Source organism: Topomyia yanbarensis, chromosome 3 (genome assembly GCF_030247195.1).
Source record: "Topomyia yanbarensis strain Yona2022 chromosome 3, ASM3024719v1, whole genome shotgun sequence".
In the NCBI taxonomy this organism is placed as follows: domain Eukaryota; kingdom Metazoa; phylum Arthropoda; class Insecta; order Diptera; family Culicidae; genus Topomyia; species Topomyia yanbarensis.
The window spans coordinates 329,586,276-329,606,975 of record NC_080672.1 but is presented as its reverse complement, the minus strand read 5'-3'; the positions used below and the strand labels follow the sequence as shown (position 1 = coordinate 329,606,975).

General features: G+C 38.4%; 1 protein-coding gene across 5 annotated transcripts in view; it reads right to left on the bottom strand.

Moving 5' to 3' along the window:
- Positions 1–4,973: 4,973 nt before the first annotated feature.
- LOC131691270 (serine/threonine-protein phosphatase 4 regulatory subunit 1-like) overlaps positions 4,974–20,700 on the bottom strand; it is a 697,782-nt gene continuing 682,055 nt past the window's right edge. For all 5 annotated transcript variants that reach the window (XM_058977546.1, XM_058977544.1, XM_058977545.1 and 2 more), the window contains 5 exons: positions 7,212–8,710; positions 6,703–7,150; positions 6,515–6,637; positions 6,325–6,460; positions 4,974–5,976 (listed from right to left, as the gene is read on the bottom strand). In XM_058977546.1, the coding sequence (XP_058833529.1) occupies positions 5,582–5,976; positions 6,325–6,460; positions 6,515–6,637; positions 6,703–7,150; positions 7,212–8,710 (2,601 nt within the window). In that variant the 3' untranslated portion in view covers positions 4,974–5,581. The remainder of the gene's footprint in view (positions 5,977–6,324; positions 6,461–6,514; positions 6,638–6,702; positions 7,151–7,211; positions 8,711–20,700) is intronic.

Genomic DNA, 20,700 nt, shown 5'->3' with positions numbered 1-20,700 from the left:
AAGGAAACAAACAACAGATGAGAAATTGTCTACGTATTTATTATAACTACGATACTAATCACAATTGTTTTGCTTTTCTTGTCTCGTTTCAGCAATCCAAAATCTCTACTATCTCTTCATTTTCTGCCTCCGACTATCATCTATGTAATGTATCTGAAACTTGTAGGACTGGTTAACAGCCGGCGCCTGCTTGTGGAAGAAGCTGGTGTGCTATACGGACTAGCACATACGAACAGTTAGGCTTTGTAGGTCCTCATCTTGACAGAGTCTAGATGGGCGGATAAACGTCTTCCAGGGTGTGGACTGAGAAATGACAATTACAGTACATCAATCGCAACAGTATAACCAACGCGGTAATAATGATCGATTCCTGATTTGGTTATGAATACATACGGAACCAGATAAACAAGGACGTAAGGGACAAAGCTATCGACAAACTTCTGAAAATGGCCGCCATCACGACGACATCAATACAATGGATTCCAGAACATGCAGGAGTACCAGGTAACGAGATAGCTGATCAACTTCCAAAGCTGCACTGCAGGGAGACAACGTTTTTATGAACAAGATACTACTGCACGATGCGATTGCCTTCTTCGACCGACTCTGCGAGAAACGCGCCCAACAATGGTACCTGGAGTACACGTCTGAATAAGGCAAAGGTCGTAAATACTTCGTGATACAAAACACGATCCTCAACAAACCCTGGAACTCCAAACTAAATCTCGATAACATAGGAGTTCACACTCCCAATCGGCTCCTCTCAGGGCACGACTTTTCACGCTATACAAAATGAAACTGGTAGACGATTGCATCTGTGATTGATAACGCCGAAAATATAGTTTTATTCTGTGTAAAAAAATACCGCGACGAGAAACAAACTCGGACTAGATCACAACTGCAACATTTGCCAAGAATGGAATCAAAAAGAAACAGTTCTACTCCGCAATGTAGTCGCCTTTCTGAAAGAAATCAAAGGTTTTATTCAAATATCAACAAGAGCTACGACACGACACGAAAATTAAAATAAAACCAATAAATGGAACTTGACAGTATAACACCCTGCACAAAAAGTCAATTGACTATAAACAATAATCGCTTGCGTTATAGCCATGCTGCTGTGCTATCCCTAATGCTCTGACATTTGAATAGAGCAGCCAGAAAGAAGAAGATCATAGACATCACACTTTTTGAGACACACATGCACAAAACTTAATCGTCCTCCTGAAGATCGGTGTTTAATTGGCAGATAGTCGCCATTTCGTACGAATTTGCAAAGTTTGCCTCGCGGGACGGACCGATATCCACCAAGGCATAGGTTGCAGTCATGAAAAAAAGTAGATTCGCTAAGTGTAAAATAGCGAATTTTTCAACTTTTCAGGAAAGAATTTTTAATCAAAGTGCAGTTTAGGAAATTTTAAATGCAAGGAAGGGGTCTGTCAACATTGCAAAATGACAAATGCTGCCTCCTATCAGGAAAGAGTATTTAATTAAGTAAAGCCAATCAATAGGCCGTTGAAAATTGACAATTTCTGACATTTCAATTGCGCAAGAGAGTCTTTGTATCAAAATGATTTTTTTTACTTTTCATGAAAATTCTTTTAATGAGAAGATAACCATTCACATGAAAAAATCGCAAAAAAATGACAATTTTGATATTGTTGTCTCAGAATCGAACAATGTTTCTTACCAAACTGTATATGACCGCATACTGTTCGAAAGGTTTAGTTTTCTTCATTCAAAAAATGTTGCAAAACCGAAAATCGGCTGAAAATGACAACGTATCTAATTTTGTTGTGGCAAAGGTCCCAAAAAATGTTTTTTTGCATCAAAATTTCGTGTGTACATTACTTTGTATCGCATTTGCTATACTAGTTCATTTAAAAAGTTTAAAATCACTGTGACACAGTGTAATCTACAAAAAGTTAACAAACTCTAAATAGTTGAAACATTTTACCATTTTAACTATTGCTTTTCAACGGACAATAACTTAACTCTTTTAACGAATAAAAAAACCTCCTCGAAATATTGAAAAACTTCTACTGGGCACATTGACAGCCCCCTTGTGCATTTAAAATGTCCAACAGTATTCATTGTTGAATACCATAGCCAAATAGCTGTCAATAAAAAAATTGATTTTTTTTGCACGGTTTCTCAAAATAACACGGATATTTTTTCCACGGTTTCTCCAAATAGCACGGATTTTTTTACACCGTTTCTCGAAATAACACGGATTTTTTTACTCGGTTTTTTTGCACGGAACGCATCCCCCGGTGCAAAAAAAACTTTGGTGTACATTCGGAACCAGATAAACAAGGACGTAAAGGGCGAACGCGAAATTATTGCGACACCGAAAATGTCATGCCAATTTTCTTATAATGTTTAAAATCAAACCAAAATTTTAGAGTAGTTTTATACATATATTTACTTAAAAAATCAAAAGAAAACTTAATCGATGGAGCCTTGAGTGTAAAAATGACGGCATTTTCGCTTGATGCCCTCCATCAAGGTCTTTACAGTGTCATCCGGTACCAGTTTCTCAGTTTTTTTCCATTTTCTTAACATGTCCTTCTCGTCTTTGGCTGTCTTCTTGCTCTTCCGAAGTTCCCGTTTCATCATTGCCCAGTACTGCTCCACCGGGCGCAGCTCCGGACAGTTTGGCGGATTCATGTCCTTTGGAACAAAATGGACAGAATTGACCTCATACCACTCCAGGACACTTTTAGAATAGTGGCATGATGCCAAATCTGGCCAAAATAGCGGAGCTTCGTCGTGCTGTTACAAGAACGGCAAAAGGCGCTTCTTGAGGCACTCAGATTTGTAGATCTCGCCATTTACTGTGCCCTTTGTCACGAAAGGCTCACTCCTCAGTTCGCAAGAGCAGATGGCCTGCCAAATGAGATATTTGGAGGCGAACTTCGACATTTTCTTCTTCTTAAATTTGTCGTCCACATAGAATTTGCTCTTGCCGGTAAAAAACTCCAACCCTAGAATTTGCTTAAAATCGGCTTTTATATACGTTTCGTTGTCCATCACACAGCAGCCATATTTTGTCAGCATCTTCTTGTAGAGCTTCCGTGCCCGAGTTTTAGCCGTCGATTGTTGCCGCTCATCGCGGTTTGGGAAGTTCTGTACCTTGTATGTATGTAGTCCAGCTCAGAAGAGTTCTTTGCATTCTGGACGTAGCTCTGCGACATGCCGATCTTTTTAGCCAAATCACGGCTTGAGACGTTGGGATTTGCTTTAATAATCCGCTTCACCTTTCCCTCCGTCTTTTTGTTCTCCGGTCCTGGTTTTGTTCCAGCTCCTTTGCCGTGGTCCAACGTCAACCGCTCCTGGAACCGCTTCAACACTCTGGAGACGGTTGAATGGTGAATGTTCAACATTTTTCCCAACTGCCGGTGCAACAGGTCAGGAAATTCCAGGTGTTTGGAAAGAATTTGTTCTCTCGACTCGCGTTGGTTCACCTCCATTTTCGTTGAATCGAAAAACACGACTTCTAGTTTGACAGCATGTAAACAATACACATCAATGAGAAAGTGAGCAAAATTTGGTTGATTTTTACCCAATGGTAAAAAAGTTATGCCCTGTTGAATGTGTCGCAATAATTTCGTGTTCGCCCTTTAAGGGACAAAGCTATCGACAAACTTCTGAAAATGGCCGCCATCACGACGACATCAATACAATGGATTCCAGGACATGCAGGAGTACCAGGTAACGAGATAGCTGATCAACTTCCAAAGCAGCACTGCACGGAGACAACGTTTTTATGAACAAGATACTACTGCACGATGCGATTGCCTTCTTCGACCGACTCTGCGAGGAACGCGCCCAACAATGGTACCTGGAACACACGTTTGAATAATGCAAAGGTCGAAAATACTTCGGGATACAAAACACGATCCCTAATAAACCCTGGAACCCTAAACTAACAGCCTTATTCTGCGCGGCGTGTGACGTGAGGTGACTAAACTCACCTCACTTTACGTGACTTTTTTCACCCGATTCTGAGTGTCGACTCGAGTAAGGTGAGATTCCCCATTGCGGTTAAATGGGCGTCTGGCGTCACCCGAAGTGACTCTTCAGAATTGGGTGAGAAAAGTCACTTAGAGTGAGATGAGATTAGTCGTCTCACGTCACACGCCGCGCAGAATAGGGCCGTAAATCTCGATAACATAGGAGTTCACACTCCCAATCGGCTCCTCTCAAGGCACGACTTTTCACGCTTCTGGCTATACAAAATGAAACTGGTAGACGATTGCATCTGTGATCGATAACGCCGAAAATATAGTTTTCTTGTGAGTAAAAAATGCCGTGACGAGAAACAAACTCAGACTAGATCACAACTGCAACATTTACCAAGAATGGAATCAAAAAGAAACAGTTCTACTCCGCAATGTAGTCGCTATTCTGAAAGAAATCAAAGGTTTTATTCAAAAATCAACAAGAGCTACGACACGACTTCAGTGGATCAAAGACATTTAAATAAAACGAACTTGACAGCATAACACCCTGCACAAAAAGTCAGTTGACTATAAACAATAATCGCTTGCGTTATAGCTATGCTGCTGTGCTATCCCTAATGCTTTGACATTTGAATAGATCAGCCAGAAAGAAGATCTATCCTCGCGCACTAGCAATCGGAATGAGGATCTTTATACGAAATAACACATCGTGTATACATCGTGGTTAAAATATATTGAAATTCGATTTATTTATTATTTGCCCTCTGTAAATATTAAAAACCCCACGGCTCAGATAAGCTAATGCATTGAGACCCATAAACCAAATATAAAAAAAATTCTGTTTCCAGAAACCATTTTATAAATGCCAATTACCAATACCAATTGCAATACATTTTCTGAAGGGTCTAGTATGCAAAATATTCAGGCTTAGCCGCAAAACTGTGGGTCAGTGGGACATTCAACATCCCAGATGATCTGTTTCTTTCACTTAGTGAAATATTCTACACGTTTCAATTAAACTACAATATATTTGTTTAGCCTTCACTTTCACACTTTGCCTAAGTAAAGTCTTTTCAATTGCATCGCTTTATTTATTGTGTGGACATATTCACTAGTTGATACTTTAATTATATGATAAGAACGTAATAAACTAAACATTCTTAATCGATTTATCTGTAATTTGCTGTTCTGCTACTGTCTCTCTTTGACGGGTGTGTACGTATGCACGTGTATGTTTGGATAGTTAGAAATACAGTCTATGTTTGCAAATGATAGTTTAGTACTGGGAACTTACATTATAACTTTTCTTCAATTGTCCATTTCTACGTCTTCAAATCTCAAAATTGTACTTTTTGAATTAAAAATAAAACAAAAGCGTTTGAGCTACCACACGATTTAAAAATATGTCTGTTCTAATAATCTGAACCCCTCTTAAAAGACAATTTACCTAATCAGTATTTATACAATTGAGCTGAACTATAAACAATTAAATCTCAATCGAAACGGGTGGAAACACTGCTGATCGAAAACTAGTAAATAATTTCTGGTGGATGATAGATTTGTTCTTTCGTTAGAATTGATGCCTAGAAACAACGAATTAAAAGCGATGCCATTTTTCAAAACTCATACTCTTGCTGCTGGTTGACATCGAAGTACCACGTGTCATTGCTCAGAATGGGAAACCCGGGCTGCTGTTGCTGTTGTTGTTGTTGTTGCTGCTGCTGTTGTTGCTGTTGCTGCTGATCTTCTGAATCTTCTAGCAAACTAGAAGCAGGATGAGGTGGCGGCGGAGGCGACGATAACGACGAAGTGGACGACGTTGATGAGCTCGATCCGGAATCGATAGTTGATCCGGTGGCAGTCATTTCCGGTGCCCCGGCAGCGATCGAGTCATCCTCCGGACTCTGGTAGCCATCGGTGTGACCTCGTACGTCCCGATCCGGGTCGGTGCGCAGTTTGGCGAGGGTTTGCTCTATGGCGTTTGTGTCTGGAGAGGTGGATGAGAAGCTCGCTGGAAAGAGTATAGAATGTGGTTTAATTATGTTTAGTTCGAAAAACTGTTTTCATGTGACTTCATCAGCTTTAGACTCGATAACATGCGATGATGAAATGAACAAAATATTGAAAAGGATTCCATCTCGTAAAATTAAGGAAGCAATTTTTTGAAAAGTTTTTATCGAACGTTTAAATTTTTTTTGTTGATTTTTTGAACGATTGCAAACACACACTCTCTGGAACTCTTTTAAAGAATTCCGATTCGAAAAATAAGAAAAATCTTGAATAGTTCCCTAGTTAAAGTTCTAAAAATATTCTCTATTTTCTAGATGTATAAGATTACACGCTTCATTCGATAACTTACCGTGTGGAAGCACGATATCTTTGATACACTTGCCCAGTTGTATTCTCACGTTAGGTACGGTATCGCTCACTAGGGCCAGAATGTTGTGAAGCACATGTTTGCGGAACGTTTCCACTTCTACGCTACCAGTTTCCAGCTGGAAGTGTTACGATTAGAAAAAAATCAATCACAAAAAGTATTCCATTCTTACCATTTTCCCAGCAGTAATTATGTACGTTTGTCGACGACGCCAGTTGGTACTGTTGGCAAAATTTTCGGTGAAGAATTTGAACACTGAACCATTGTTCTGAAAGGCTTGGGCGCACTCAACAAACTGCGTAGAGGGGAAAAATTTTGATTAGTAAAAAACAAATAATGCCTCAAAGCATCCCAACGTACCGCATCAACTCCCGCTTTCCGCACAAAATCGTACTTATCGATCATCAGTCGCATTGCCAGCCCGGTCAGGTACAGCAGGCAGTTCTCCTTTCGAATTTTGTTGTGCATCTGCACCAGCTGAACAATCTGGCGGGCGATTGCTTCCCGGAAGCGCCAATTCATCATGTTCAACGGCGGTTGCAAACACAAGCTGAGCTGGTCCATCAGCGTTTCGTGTTCGCTGCCATCGATAACCTTGAGGAATTCGGCCAATGTGTTCACCACTTCGATTTTGATTTCGTCCGAATCCATCAGGAATTCGGTGTATGGTGCAACCAAATCGCGAGTAGCATGCTCGCGACCAATGATCAGCGCAACTTTGCTAATAGAGGCGGCCATCGTTCGACGGACCGTGTTCTGGATGTCGTTACACAGAGCAAAGAAGTGACTGCTCAGAATAGGCCAGAATCTAAATTGAAAGAAAGGTAAAAATTATATGTACATTACAAAATTGTATAATTTAAACTAACTTTTCACCGAAGGTCAACACTATTGCCGGGAAGTTGAACGCGCATTCCAAGCACAGTTCCTTGTTGATGTTTTTCATGTGTACAAAGTCTTCCAGCATATTCCATTCAACCTCCTCGTTCTGCCACTTGATGATGTCCTTCAGTCGTTCACCTTCCTTACCGATGGCCAGTGCACCTACTCCAACGGTTACAGCTTCCAGGTGCTGATGGAAAGAACCTACACTGCCAGCCGATTGCGAGTGCTTTTGTTGTTGCTGCTGCAGATCGGAACAGTAGCGTTCCACGTCGGTATCCAGTTTATCCGATTCCGAGTTGTTATTAATACTGCCGTATGATGAATCGCTATCATTGGCGGGATCATTTTCTTGAGCAACTGTTGTCCTTGCTACTGCAGCCGTAGTTGCAGCAGCTGAAGCCTCGGAGGTTAGTTTGGAATTGTTATTCTTATTGTCCTCCTGGGACTCTAGTTCGGTTCTTGCAATGGGGGCTACTGCAGAAGCGATAGGAGTGGAAGCACTAGAGGCGTTATTATTGCTTATGTCAGATTTTTTATTGCTATCGCCGGTCGTATCGTCATCGATAAAATCGAGATCAAGTGGCAGTTCTGGACTAATGTACCAAAATTGGTGCGAGTTAAAACTTGGATCAACAGATTCGTCATCCGAGTGAGGCTCATCAAATCGCGAGCTCTGTTCGGACGATTTCTTCGTTCCTTCATCTTCAGGCACTCGTTGGTTGTTGTTGTTACTGCTATTACTGGTACTGCTAATGTTGCCACTGTAAGCAGCAGCTCCCCCTCCACCATCACCACCAGCACCCAGCGCATCCAGTTCATTCATCTTCATTCTGATAGCCAACATTGAATAGTCATCATCGTCAGGACCCCACCCACCATGATAGTCATCGGATTCACTGCCGCGACCAGTTCCGCTACTTCCCTGCTTTGCGAAGGCGTCCGTAAAGTTATTCTTCAGTGGCCAGCAGTACCGCAAGAAGCGATTTAAAGGGTTCTTTTCGTCGTAATTGCGACCTCCTCGATGCAGCTGAACCGGTGGAGGAGCACATAGCGAACTCGACGAAAGTGACTTCCTAACGTAGTACTTGTAGGAAAAATCGGAAATTTTAGAAATGCCCCCATCATCCGAATTCGACCCGGTAGACAATCTCTGCGATCTCCGATCGGCGTACACTATTGAGTAAAGGTACACCTCGACGTTGATCATGTCGTCACCACGGGCCTTCCAGGGTTCTTCGTTTGACTTGACCAGGGACAGCAAGGCGTAGCGTTGGATCGAGTCGCGAAAGCGCTTTTCGTAGCTTTCAAAATTCTTTACGAGTACATCGGCCGACGGTTGATTTCCGTAGGTGACGCGGCGCATGTCCAGTTGGTTGAAGGATTGCTGGTCGGCCGCATTCGTCACCATTAGTTCCAGGTTGCTGTTGTAGGCTAGACCGAGGACGCGAAGTTGAGCGAAGGTGGTTAGAAATTGGCCCAGGTTCTGCGAAATTACATAGAAAATGAAGGATTGGGAAATGTTTTAATGGTTAGATAACATTTCGCTACAAAGCTGTGCCGTGTCAAACTGTCGTAAGAGTAGTTCAGAAATGGTTGATTTTTATTTGCTTAGGAAGCGACATTTCATTTATTCCAAAAACCAGAATGTACTGTGTCATGCCAAAAATAAGAATGCGTCTGATCACAGTGTATAGTACATCTCAGTCGACTACATCAACGTAAAACATGTTTTACGTTCATTACGTTCATTACGAACGATGCAGTCGGTCGTGACGTACAGTCTATTTCGCGCAAAATAGGTATCTGGATGCAAATTCGATCTAACACTTGCATTTTTTTTATTTTAATTTTTGTAGCTGCACCAACAGATCCCTTGGTTCCAATGGTGGTTCTTAACCTAGTTACACAAGAACTTTTCCTTAATCATATTTCGTAGAAGTCTAATACTGGGGCAACTTTATTGAAAACCCGCTGAAGTCCGGTAACTGCGCTATGACGACGACCGTAGTTGGTTCTCCTGAAAGGTGGTCGCAGGAGAGTTATTACGTAGTTTTCGAATACAGACTTAAAGAATCAGGCGTTCGAGAATGGTAGAGTAATCCACTATGGTAGACAGTTAGTCCGAGAAGAACAGGGCTCTCCTAGCTCGGCAGTTGAAATCTGTTTCACTATGGAAGATGTCGAAGAGCAAAGTATATGAACCGGCGTTGGATAGTTTCGATTCTGTCAACGCCGTTCTGGTAGAACGGATTCCAAACAATAGCTGTATTCTAGTGTTGAGCGAATCAACGGGCTATAGAGCGAGTTCAGACAGTATACGTCCCTGAAGTTTTTCGCTATTCGGAAGATGAGCCCAAGCTGTCTTGATGCCTTATCCACGATGTATGAAGTATGTGGTTTGAATGTTAGTGCCGAACCAATGATGACTCCGATATTCTTGACGCGAGGGTGCCTTAGAATGCTCGGGCCGAACAAATGGTAGTTAAATTGAATCGGCTGATGTTTCCGCATGAACGTGACGATTGAGCAATTTACTCGGATTCAAAACCATTCTGTTTAAATCACACCACGTACCAAGCCTCTCTAGTTCACTTTGAAGAAATTCGGCATAGGTTTTATCCCGTATTTGTCGAAAAAATTTCTGGTCATCTACGTCTTGAAAGGCGGGTTCCTTGTAATTTGATATTGACGTCATTAAAGTAGAGGAGAAATATTACTGGGCCGAGATGACTTCCTTATGGGAAACCGAATGAAGCAAGCAATGGTGCAGATAGGCAAAGCTGATTTGGAGTTGCTTTCCATTGAGGTATGAACGAAACCAGCAAAGAAGTTGTCCATGAATACCAAGTTTGTCCAGCTTTGCTATTGCGATGTCATGGTTGATTTTGTCGAGGGCCGTAGATAGATCCATGTAAATAGTATCGGTTTGCAATCCTTCAGCAAATCGAATCCATATGTTGTGAAAGAGAGCAGGTTGGTCGTTGTCGATCGTCTGCAGTGTAGTGTTAGCAAGAAAATATGCTTCAAAACAACCAGCTCGAATAGTTTTTGATACGGCACTCAAGCACGAGTTTCCCCGATAATTATTAATATTCGATTTGTAGTTCCTCTCTATGAACTGGAAGCATGTGGGCTGCTGGGAATATACCAACGTAACCTACTAGAGCTAAAAATAAACAACGAGAGAGATCTGCCTGAGAGGGGCGGTGACGATTTGCTTATAGGTGACATTGTGGGGTCAATGGGTTTATCGGTAGATGTTAGGACTTTGGCGGTGATCACGACTGTTGGAAATCTGTAATGACATCATCACAGTTCGTCGATGAGGGAGTGGTTAACGCACCCAACTAGATACTGGAAGATCGCAGGATCGATTTCTGCTTGAAGACATATTTTGCTCAGTGTTCTCAATAAAAAGGTGAATTGTCACCGTTCCGGTCATTCGTTTTCTGTCTATTTTCCATTGGACACGTTCCCAAAAAGCATGACTCACGTCAAGACAAGGATTATATGAACATTCCAGTAGTAAGTGATAGCACGAAGACTCGCCCAAGTGGTCCAAGAAGCACGCTGATGCATTTTTTACAAAATTCGAGGGAACGCCACCTGGGTTCGGTGAACTTAGATGCTTTCAGCCTGGAATTTGCTGCAAAAATGGCAGCTTTATCGACGCAAATTCGGTTGATGATTCGTCCTAGAGAAGGAGTGAGCTTTGGCGACGGCATCGACTTGTTGTACTGGAAGGCTCTCGCGGGAAAACAACGCATGAAAATTTGTCGAAGAAGTGCCTAAAACTTTATTGAATGGCATACAAGATGGTTAACTGGTTTCTTTTCACAGATCGTTCACATACTTCCAGGACGACTTGAGCTTAGTTGTCAGTTGACGCTCGACGTTTCACTGGTTTCTGAAAAAGGCGCGTCTGCTTTGCTGTTTGTATTCGTGGCTCAGTTGAAAGTAGTGGTTTCGTAATGTGTTTTATGTTTCGAGAATTTTTTAAGTGCAGTTCGTTGGCAGTTTTTAATCGTCTAAGGACGGTTAATTGTTAGGGAGGTAGTTAGGAATGTTAGTCGTCATTTTTAAGATTTTCGCCTCAGTTCATATTCAACAGCGTGCTAACGATGCTGTCGTAGTCAGCATTTTAACATCGTAGATGATAGAGCTTGTGGCGTCTTTAAAGTTCACTTCTAGGTTACCAACGAATACAAGTAGTAGTGAAGGATGATGACGCACATGCTGGACTAAAGGAGTCGGAGCAGTACAACATTACGAAGCGTAGTCCCGGACACTTACCAAGCAGAGGTCCAATGTACGTCCATTCTCATTGATGACATTATTGATTTGCCACAGAGTTGCGCTGCTGTAACTGTCCAGAATACAACTGACATTGTTGATAAGCGTAGATTTTTCGATATTCAATCATAGAAATCCATTACTTGCCTGACACCACGTCAAGCCAGGTAAGTTGACGTCGCCAGACGAGGCGGCGATCGAGGTGATGAAAGAGAAACGGAGGAAAGATTTACATCGATCAGGCTGGCATCACGAATTCTGCTGGTGAAAAATACTCGATAAACAGGATCAGTCTGCGATCAACAAGTTCCACTGACAGCCACACTTGCTCGAAGCTCGCCCACCGCAGTCATCGTTGATCACTCGGGCTATTATACCATAGCGAACGGCGATAAGCACACCACCACCTGATGACTTGTAGCTGTTGAGGGCGTTGCGGTCACATCGGTAGACATCGAACGTTGAACCTAACACCTGGCTAAACAGTGCACGATCGTTGATATCTGGTCCCAAGATGCTGGAGCAAAAGGAAAATTACTGGGAGCGAATAATACATCAGCGCTGGGAGTGTTCGGATCAGACGTATACTTGTCATTTGTGGTGGGCTGGAAGACCCTTCCACCCATCCCACACACAGGACCGGGACTTTTAGGTGGATAGATGGGCAAAACATTTATCGATCAAAGGTTTGTTAGTTTGAAACCTCGGCTATATGTTGGTGCCATAAATTTGCACCACTCCATCGCAGCGCTAAGCGACGATTTGCAGAATTCTTCATTTTTCCATCCTTTTACAATTTAGGGGTAATTCGGACTTCCCTATGGGGCAATTCAGACTGTCATTTTTTTACAATGGAATTAAGTATGTTTACCTATGATATATTTATTGGAGAAACTCTTTAATAAAAAAAAATGCGTTACAAAAACTTAATCTAGTTAATCACAGCTGTCAATTGGCGCATCGCAGTCTTACGATTTTCTGAGAAATCGAGGAAGTTCTAATCACCCCCACGGTCTTAATAGCCCCGGGAACCCCTACATTTAATGTAAACAACATTGCGACGTATTTTTCTCTGTGATAATAAGAAGAGTTGTAACGTTACGAAATTTATTCTAAATAAGCACAACGGAGTGATAGAAAAAATAACCCACATCGGCCCACCTCTTCTAAGTCGATTCCTAGTGCCACTACGAGTATCTGCTCCAAATTTAAGCTGAATCGGACAAGTCTAGCTACCAGATCAACGGTTTTAAACGATGTATGGGATTTTTCGACAATTTACACGGAGAAAATTGCCTAGCCCAGTCTTTTTATTACTAGAGGGCACTGTATCAGGTCATCGCTGTAAGTGAAAATAAGAAAGATAATTTAATTGTCTACAACTTTGTGGAAGACTGGAAGTCAATCCAGCTTTGTTAGGAAAAGTTATTAAACTTTGCATGTTTGCAAGTTTTGCATGAGATCGGACACCGCATAGTTTTTTTTTACTTTCAATTATAGAGGTTTTAACCTTATTAAATTCGCCTCTTCGGGTTAGAAAAATCTCTTATGAAAAATTTCTAACCCTATGTGCGGGGTCGGGACACGAACCCAGGTGCGCTGCGTACAAGGCAATCGATTTACCAACTACGCTACGCCCACCCACCGCATAGTGGATGGGATTCCCATGTTTTTTTTTTAAATTTTGCGAAATAATGGTTAGGTTTAAATGAACAGTATATTTGGAAGAAATTTAGTATATAATATGAGTCATGTTTAGATTAGAAAAGTCCAGTTCTATATTTCAAGTAATTGGAATTACTGCCTTCTGCACATGTCTATATTCTTTGTCTATTTATTAAAAAAGTTAGCGAGATGCCCTCTATCCGATGAAATGTGGAACTAAAATGCGGTAGCAAAAGGTTGCATGTATCATGTAATAAAATACTAAATATAAAAAAGTTATTATGAATTACGTAGTGAATCACCATTAGGGCATCACAAAAAAAATTTTTTTTGAATTCTCTAAGCCCCCCCCCCCTCACATAGTGTGACAAATATCAAAGTAAGCTCAGGTGCCAAATTTCACATTATTTGGAAAATTCTAGACTTCCGCCCACTTCGCTTGAAATTTTTGAAGTTGGTACTATGGGAAAATATGGAGGAAAAAAATATTAAATGCTAAAACTTTTGAAGTAGCCATCAGAAAATTACAATTTATACCTCCTTTTAAAGGAAATAGCTATTACTATTACTATTTGAATGGATATATTTTCGTTTCCAGAAAAATAAGGAAAAGTGGTGTACTGGCTCATTTTGGCTCCAAAATACCCTATTTTGAATAATTTTTCTGCTTCGTGATGAAAATCATACATATTTTGCAGTTTTTCTAATGTGAAAAAATCTTAGAAATCGAATGGAACCTTTTTGACCTTTGTCCGAATACGAAAAGTTGGGGTTATATGGCGTTTCGTCATTCATATTAAATTTTATCATTTTCTCGTGCATATATCTCTATTATTCTTCAATCAATTTTCATAAAATGTAACTTATTGAAGACGGAAAATTCTTAGGAATACAACAAAAATAGATTCGTTAGCGGTAAAATTCAGAAACATCAAAATTTTCCACATTAATTCTACAAATCACATTTTTTTTTCATTAAATGTCCTAATTCCTCAACATCCCCTATTTTTCCGGGAATGAAACTTTTCTCATGTGATCCCTAAGCATATTTTACACTAAAAGTAGTAAATTAAATAAGATTTTTGTTGTTAAATAGAGTTAATATGTGCTATTTTACGATAAAAATGTGAAATCGAGACTACACGCAGTAAAATTTCAGATGATTAAACCAACAAAACGTATTTTTGATTTCAATTGAAAGCCCATTTTTGATTCGAAGCTTACTAATTGTTAAATATACATTATTTTATTATTGATACAACAATATTATTTTTATTCCAACCAAAATTCATTTTATTTTAGTCTTGTATAGTAGTAAATAAGCGTGTATTTTACATCTGTCAGTAAACTACCATTTAGCGAAAAGCCATTTTTATACGCGAAATTTTTAAGTTTTATTTCAAAAAAAATCGCAGCACCGTTGTGGCATATACGAGATCATTGCAGGGCAAGAGCTACGGTTATACTGATATTGGCTATACTTTCTGGCAAGTGTCAATATTAAAATAATAATATTGAACATTATATGTGAAACTTTCAGAACAAACGCAACATGCTCAAACTACATTGATGGCAATACAAAGTTAAGCATGCATCGATGGCAATTCAAATTGAAAACAGAACAAAAAATATTTTATTTAATTTTTAATAAAAATAAGTAAAAATTCCAATAGTAACTGCGCTATTTGTTATTTCAACGAAAGTATATTGTTTAACTAATCTAGTTCGCATCATAAGTTCAATAACATTGTCAATTGTTTCAACACTAATATTGTTGATTCAACTGATAATACGATTAATATCTTGAAACGTCAAAACCAGAATATATTGTAGAAACAACAATATTGCGAATTGAATCGAATATGGAATATTATTGGCCCTGAGATAAGAATAATTATTGTTGAGTTCGAACCAGAATACTGTTGCATCTACAATACATTTTTCTGCGTGTATATGCCAGATAATTTGATGTTTCTGAATTTTACCAAAAACTAATCTAATTTTATTTTGTTCCTAAAGATTTTTCACGTTCAACAAGGTACAATTTATGAAAATTGAGTGAAGAATAATAGAGATATATGCACGAGAAAATGATAAAATTTAATATGAATGACAAAAGGCCCCATAACCCTAACTTCTCGTATGCGGACAAAGGTAAAAAATGTTCCATTCGATTTCTAAGATTTTTTCACATTAGAAAAACTGCAAAATACGTATGATTTGCACCCCCTTTCCCTTATTTTTCTAGAAGCAAAAAAGCCTCCATTCAAATACTAAGGTTATTTCCTTTAAAAAGAAGTATAAATTATAATTTTCTGATGGCTACTTCAAAAGTTATAGCATTTAATATATTTTTCCTCCATATGTTCCCATAGTAACAATTACAAAAATTTCAAGCGAAGTGGGCGGGAGTCTAAAATTGTCCAAATGATGTGAAATTTGGCATCTGAGCTTACTTTGATATTTGTCACAATGTGAGAGGGGGGCCCTTGAGAATTGAAAAAAAAAAAATTTCTGCGATGCCCTAACCACCATACGCTGTTAATCCCCGTGCAAAACTGCCTTAGACATAAATTCGTATAAAGTTTTATAACTTGTCCTAATACAGCAGAATTAACTTCCATTCTTCAACAAAGTTGTAGGCAATGAAATTATCATTCCTGTTTTTACTTTCAAGACCAACAGATTGTACTTTTCACGACCCCGCAAATAATCCTTTGCAGTGTTCTACCAATGGTTCTTTTCAGGATCCCACAACACTGAAAAGAGTTTATTTGAATTTTTCTTATAAATGGTTAGAATCCCACATATAGTATGCTTCAGAGTTAATTTTAATGAATCTACCAAATATATGAAATCATATGTATTTCATGAGCGAATGAATGTAATGAAAAGTTGACTTCATTTTAAATTGAATATATGATTTAGTAATAGCCATTTTATAATTGTGCCTTCAAACATTTAATTTGATAACGTGCATTGAAAGATACATGTGAGGTGCTTTTTTGTAAGTACCATTAATTGTTCTGTTGAATAACATATTACTTCAAATGTCTAGGGTAAATCAAGCTATTTGAATTTGATTTAAAAATTCAGCAATTGTCTCGAGTAAGCAATATCGTGCGTGTGTGTAGGTTTAAATGAGTCGATGGCATTGACGGCTTAAGATGTATACAGGGATAATATTGCAACCTCATAAAAATGGTCACATTTTTAATGTCGTGGTCGTGTAGGGGAGAGTGAGGACCAGTGCTGGGAAAATCACCGAAAATTATAAATCATCAGTGATAATTATCACTGCTGATCATGCAGTGCTATGATCACAACCATAAAAAATCGCTAGTGATTTTCTCTGAAGCGATAATGTGCTAGCAAAAAATCATTGCAACAAAATCACCGCCTGTGATCACGGCCTGATTATGAATTTTTTTTTTATCAGGATTATGAAGTTGAGAAAATCAGGTACGATAGAAAAGATGCAAAATCGGGGTTGATGGTATTGTACATGATTATTGTAAGAAACTCCTTATGATGATGATTTGGCCAAATGATTTTGGGAGTGAAAGCGATCCAGCGCACATGTAGGGATGCAAAATAATCCAAATGCTAACGATTTCAGCTTTTCGGGAATGTGTTTTATATTGAAGGACAAGTTGTTGGTAGTTGAAAATCAATAGTTTTGGACATTTTCAATGCACAGGGGGGTCCGCCGATGTGTCAAAATGGAATTTTTTCAAACTTTTCGGGAAAGTGTTTTATATTGAAAGGCAAGTTGAGGGCTTTTGAAAATCAATAGTTTTGAACTTTTTCAATGCACAGGGGGGTCCGCCGATGTGTTAAAATTGATTTTTTTCAACTTTTCGGGAAAGTGTTTTATATTGATGGACAAGTTGTTGGTAGTTGAAAATCAATACTTTTGGACAGTTTCAATGCACAGGGGGGTCCGCCGATGTGTCAAAATTGATTTTTTTTGGAAAATTGTTTTGTTTATTTCTTTCTTTTTTAAAAATATGACAAAATCGTCAAAAGCTGACAAAATCGGGGGCTGATAAAGGTCTTTTCTTTGTATACAATAATTTAAGGCTAAAGATTGCGTTATCCATTTTTTTTATTTTTCGAGCAATTCAAAATTGTTCAAGTTACTTAGAAAAGTTAATAAAGTTAAGGCCCGATTTTATCAGCTCCCGATTTTGTCTACCCAGATTTTATCAGCTTTTTAACCCGTTTTTGTCAGCCTCATATTAACATATGTTTGATAAGCTCTAGCAGACGACCAAGTCCAATTCGTGCAAATCCTTTCTTGAGCATATTTTCCGTGCCTTAGAGTTTTTTTTTAAATTTTGTGCTGGAAGACCTCCTTAAGTGAAATTTATACAAAATCAGAAAAAAGTTATAAGCCTATGTTTAGGGACTATAGAAGAATACATTAACAGCTTCGGTTTATAATAGTAAATTAAGTGTTTATTATAGTAAATTAAGAGTAAAAACGAAATTAAAGTTTGTTTTGCTATTGTTAGGATTATATTGTTTTGTAGACAGAGCTGCGCTAAATAAATTTAAGTGTTGGATACGTTGTACATAAAAACGTATTGACTCCAAAAATACGTCTGTTGAACTTTTTTTTCATAACTAGTTCGTCGGGATAATGACGGATATCAATATTTTTGTAATTATCTTTGCTTTTGGAACGAGTTTGACGAGTGGGTTTTGAAATACCGTCATCGGTGATTACTTTACGCCAAAAATAGAACGTTTTGTACATTACACTCAAGAACTACGATCACGCAACTTCAAATTTGAAACTGTTCGATGTTTTACATATGGCACAAGTAGGGTAAGGTGGGGCAAATCCGACCTAGTAAATGGTTTTGGCTGTAAAATGCTCATTTTACATCGGATCAAGTAGTTTTATATACCAAATTAAAGGTTAGACTCCTGGGCAACTTTCCAAATATAGCATTTTATTTAGATCTTGGGAATATCTTGTGATACAAGCGTTTTACAAACATGTTCATTTTTGTTGTTTTCAAAAATGGTGGGGTAATCCCGACCCCCTATGTTTTTGGTTGATTTAGTGCAGATATTATCCAAATTTTATGTGTTTTCAATGATAAATCAATGAATGTTGTGTTATTGAATTTAACATTAAGAAAATGGAGTTCAATGTCAATCTTGGAATGCTAAAATCACGAGCAGTAGCACGTAATGATATTCCCATTTGCATCGGAGCAATTGCTCGACGCATACTACAATCATCACGTTTTTGTGTCTTTCGTTTGTAATTATGATCAATTTTGCATAAAAATAATTAATAATAACAATAAAAATATATTTCTATTTGAAAAATAAAAATTTTCTTAGCAAAAAAGCGGTCGAATTTACCCCAATATTTAGCGATCGGATTTGCCCCACCGCGTCATTTTTCATTACGATGCAATTAAAAAATAATATAAAAAAGGTTGAACTAAATTTTTCTATGCACTTTGTAGGACTTTAATCAAAGAATTTAAATCCACTTACATTTATTATGCAACTTTAACAATCAGAAATATCCTGTAGTCAATGATGCACAAAAGTCAAATCAAAAGTTGTAAAAACACACTTTTTGTCGTTTGAGCATCTCAATGTAGACTAATGAAATGCTGTCATACCACCATTATGATTATTTTCGATGCTTTACACGACAACATTGATATTAGATCGCGTAGTGCTTCTGATTTTCGATAACAGAGGGAGGTCGGGTTTACCCAACGGTCGGATTTGCCCCACCTTACCCTTCCTCCAAAGTCATTGAAAAGAACTTTTGGAAAATCAAGATTGAACGTGAAATCTAAAGAGCTAAAATTGGCGTAAAGTCACCCCTTACGCAAAAAATGTTTTTTTTCGCAAAATCATGTTAACTCCTTGATTTATTGTTATGGATTATGCTCGTTATTTATGTGTGAAAGCAAATGAATGTAGTGCTCGTAAAAATAAAAGGATGTGTTCAAAAACTGCGTACCACGCATCCAATAACCTTGTTTTGGAGAGTCGATAAGTCCTACAATGAAAAAAAGCAAGCCGAGAAAAAAGCTCTACATGATATAGTTGATATTAATGATATTGAGCCTTAAGAATTAGACCACCTTGTTTTAGTATTTTTCTAAAAGTAGTTTTAATTGTGTTACGGAGTGCAAAGGCTTTTCCAACAGAAACGTTTTAATGGTCAGGTCAGTTCGGGAAATATTTTTTAGAGGTGCGCCGCCTCTAATTTTTACCTACAATCGGCGGCGGCGGGGCGCACGCCTCTAATATTTTTTCTTTCTTTTTAATAAATCGAAGCTATTAAAATATTCTTCTATCGTCCCTAGACATTGCCTTGTAATCCTTTCGGATTTTTTCGTAAAAATTTCCCTTAAGGGGGTCTTCCAGCGCAAAATTTAAAATAAATGATTTTTTGGTTTTTGCTAATTTTGCATCTCTAAGACAAGAAAAATATGCTCTAGAAAGGATTTACTATTTTGCCAATTATAGAACCTCGTCCTTCACATAGTGAAAAAATCATCTTTTTAAAAACAAATCTGCTTTGAAAATTTGTTCGAGGTCTGTCTACTTTGCTTAAACATTTATCAAAAGCCCCTACTGTTTAATATTTGTAATACATTGACAGACCCCAAGCTCATTTAAAATGTCAACAATTGATTTTTACCTGCCAACAACTTGCCCTTCACTATAAAACACTCCCAAAAAGTTGAAATCATTCCCCATGTCCAAAACTATTGTTTTTAACAGCCCTCAACTTGCCCTTTAATATAAAACACTTTCCCAAAAAGTTGAAAAAAAAAATCCATTTTGACACATCGGCGGACTCCCCTGTGCATTGAAAATGTCCAAAACTATTGATTTTCAACAGCCCTCAACTTGCCTTTCAATATAAAACACTTTCCCAAAAAGTTGAAAAAAATTTCAGCTTGGCTCATTGACACCCCTAACATATCCATAATGTTCGAAAATAGATAATGATCATTGATCCAAGAATTAAATCAAATCGGAATCATGGCTGATAATGCTCACTTGTGATTTTTTCCGAATTGCTCGCTGCAGATAGAATCATGCCGTGATCACCCTCTCAATTATCAAATTCAACCACAGATCAAAATCACCACTGATAGAGGGCAAGAAAAAATCGGTAGTGATTTTTGTGAGATGATCTTTTGATAGTTAAGAGAGTGATCACGGCATGATTTTATCGGCAGTGAGAATTTTCGAAAAAATCATAAGCGATAATTATCAGCCATGATTGCGGTTTGATTTTTTTGACATTAAAAATGTCTTACTCCACTATCTGGGGCTAGGTGTCATTCTAAAATCTAAACTATCTCCCATGTAACGAAACTATGTAAGGTTTGCACGCTTATAATTCCGATATTACTAGATGGATTTTAATCATTCATACACCAACCGATTCAGAAACACCTAACTTAAATATTGGTAATAATTTAATATCTCCCCAATAAAAGTAGACTTTTGGAAATT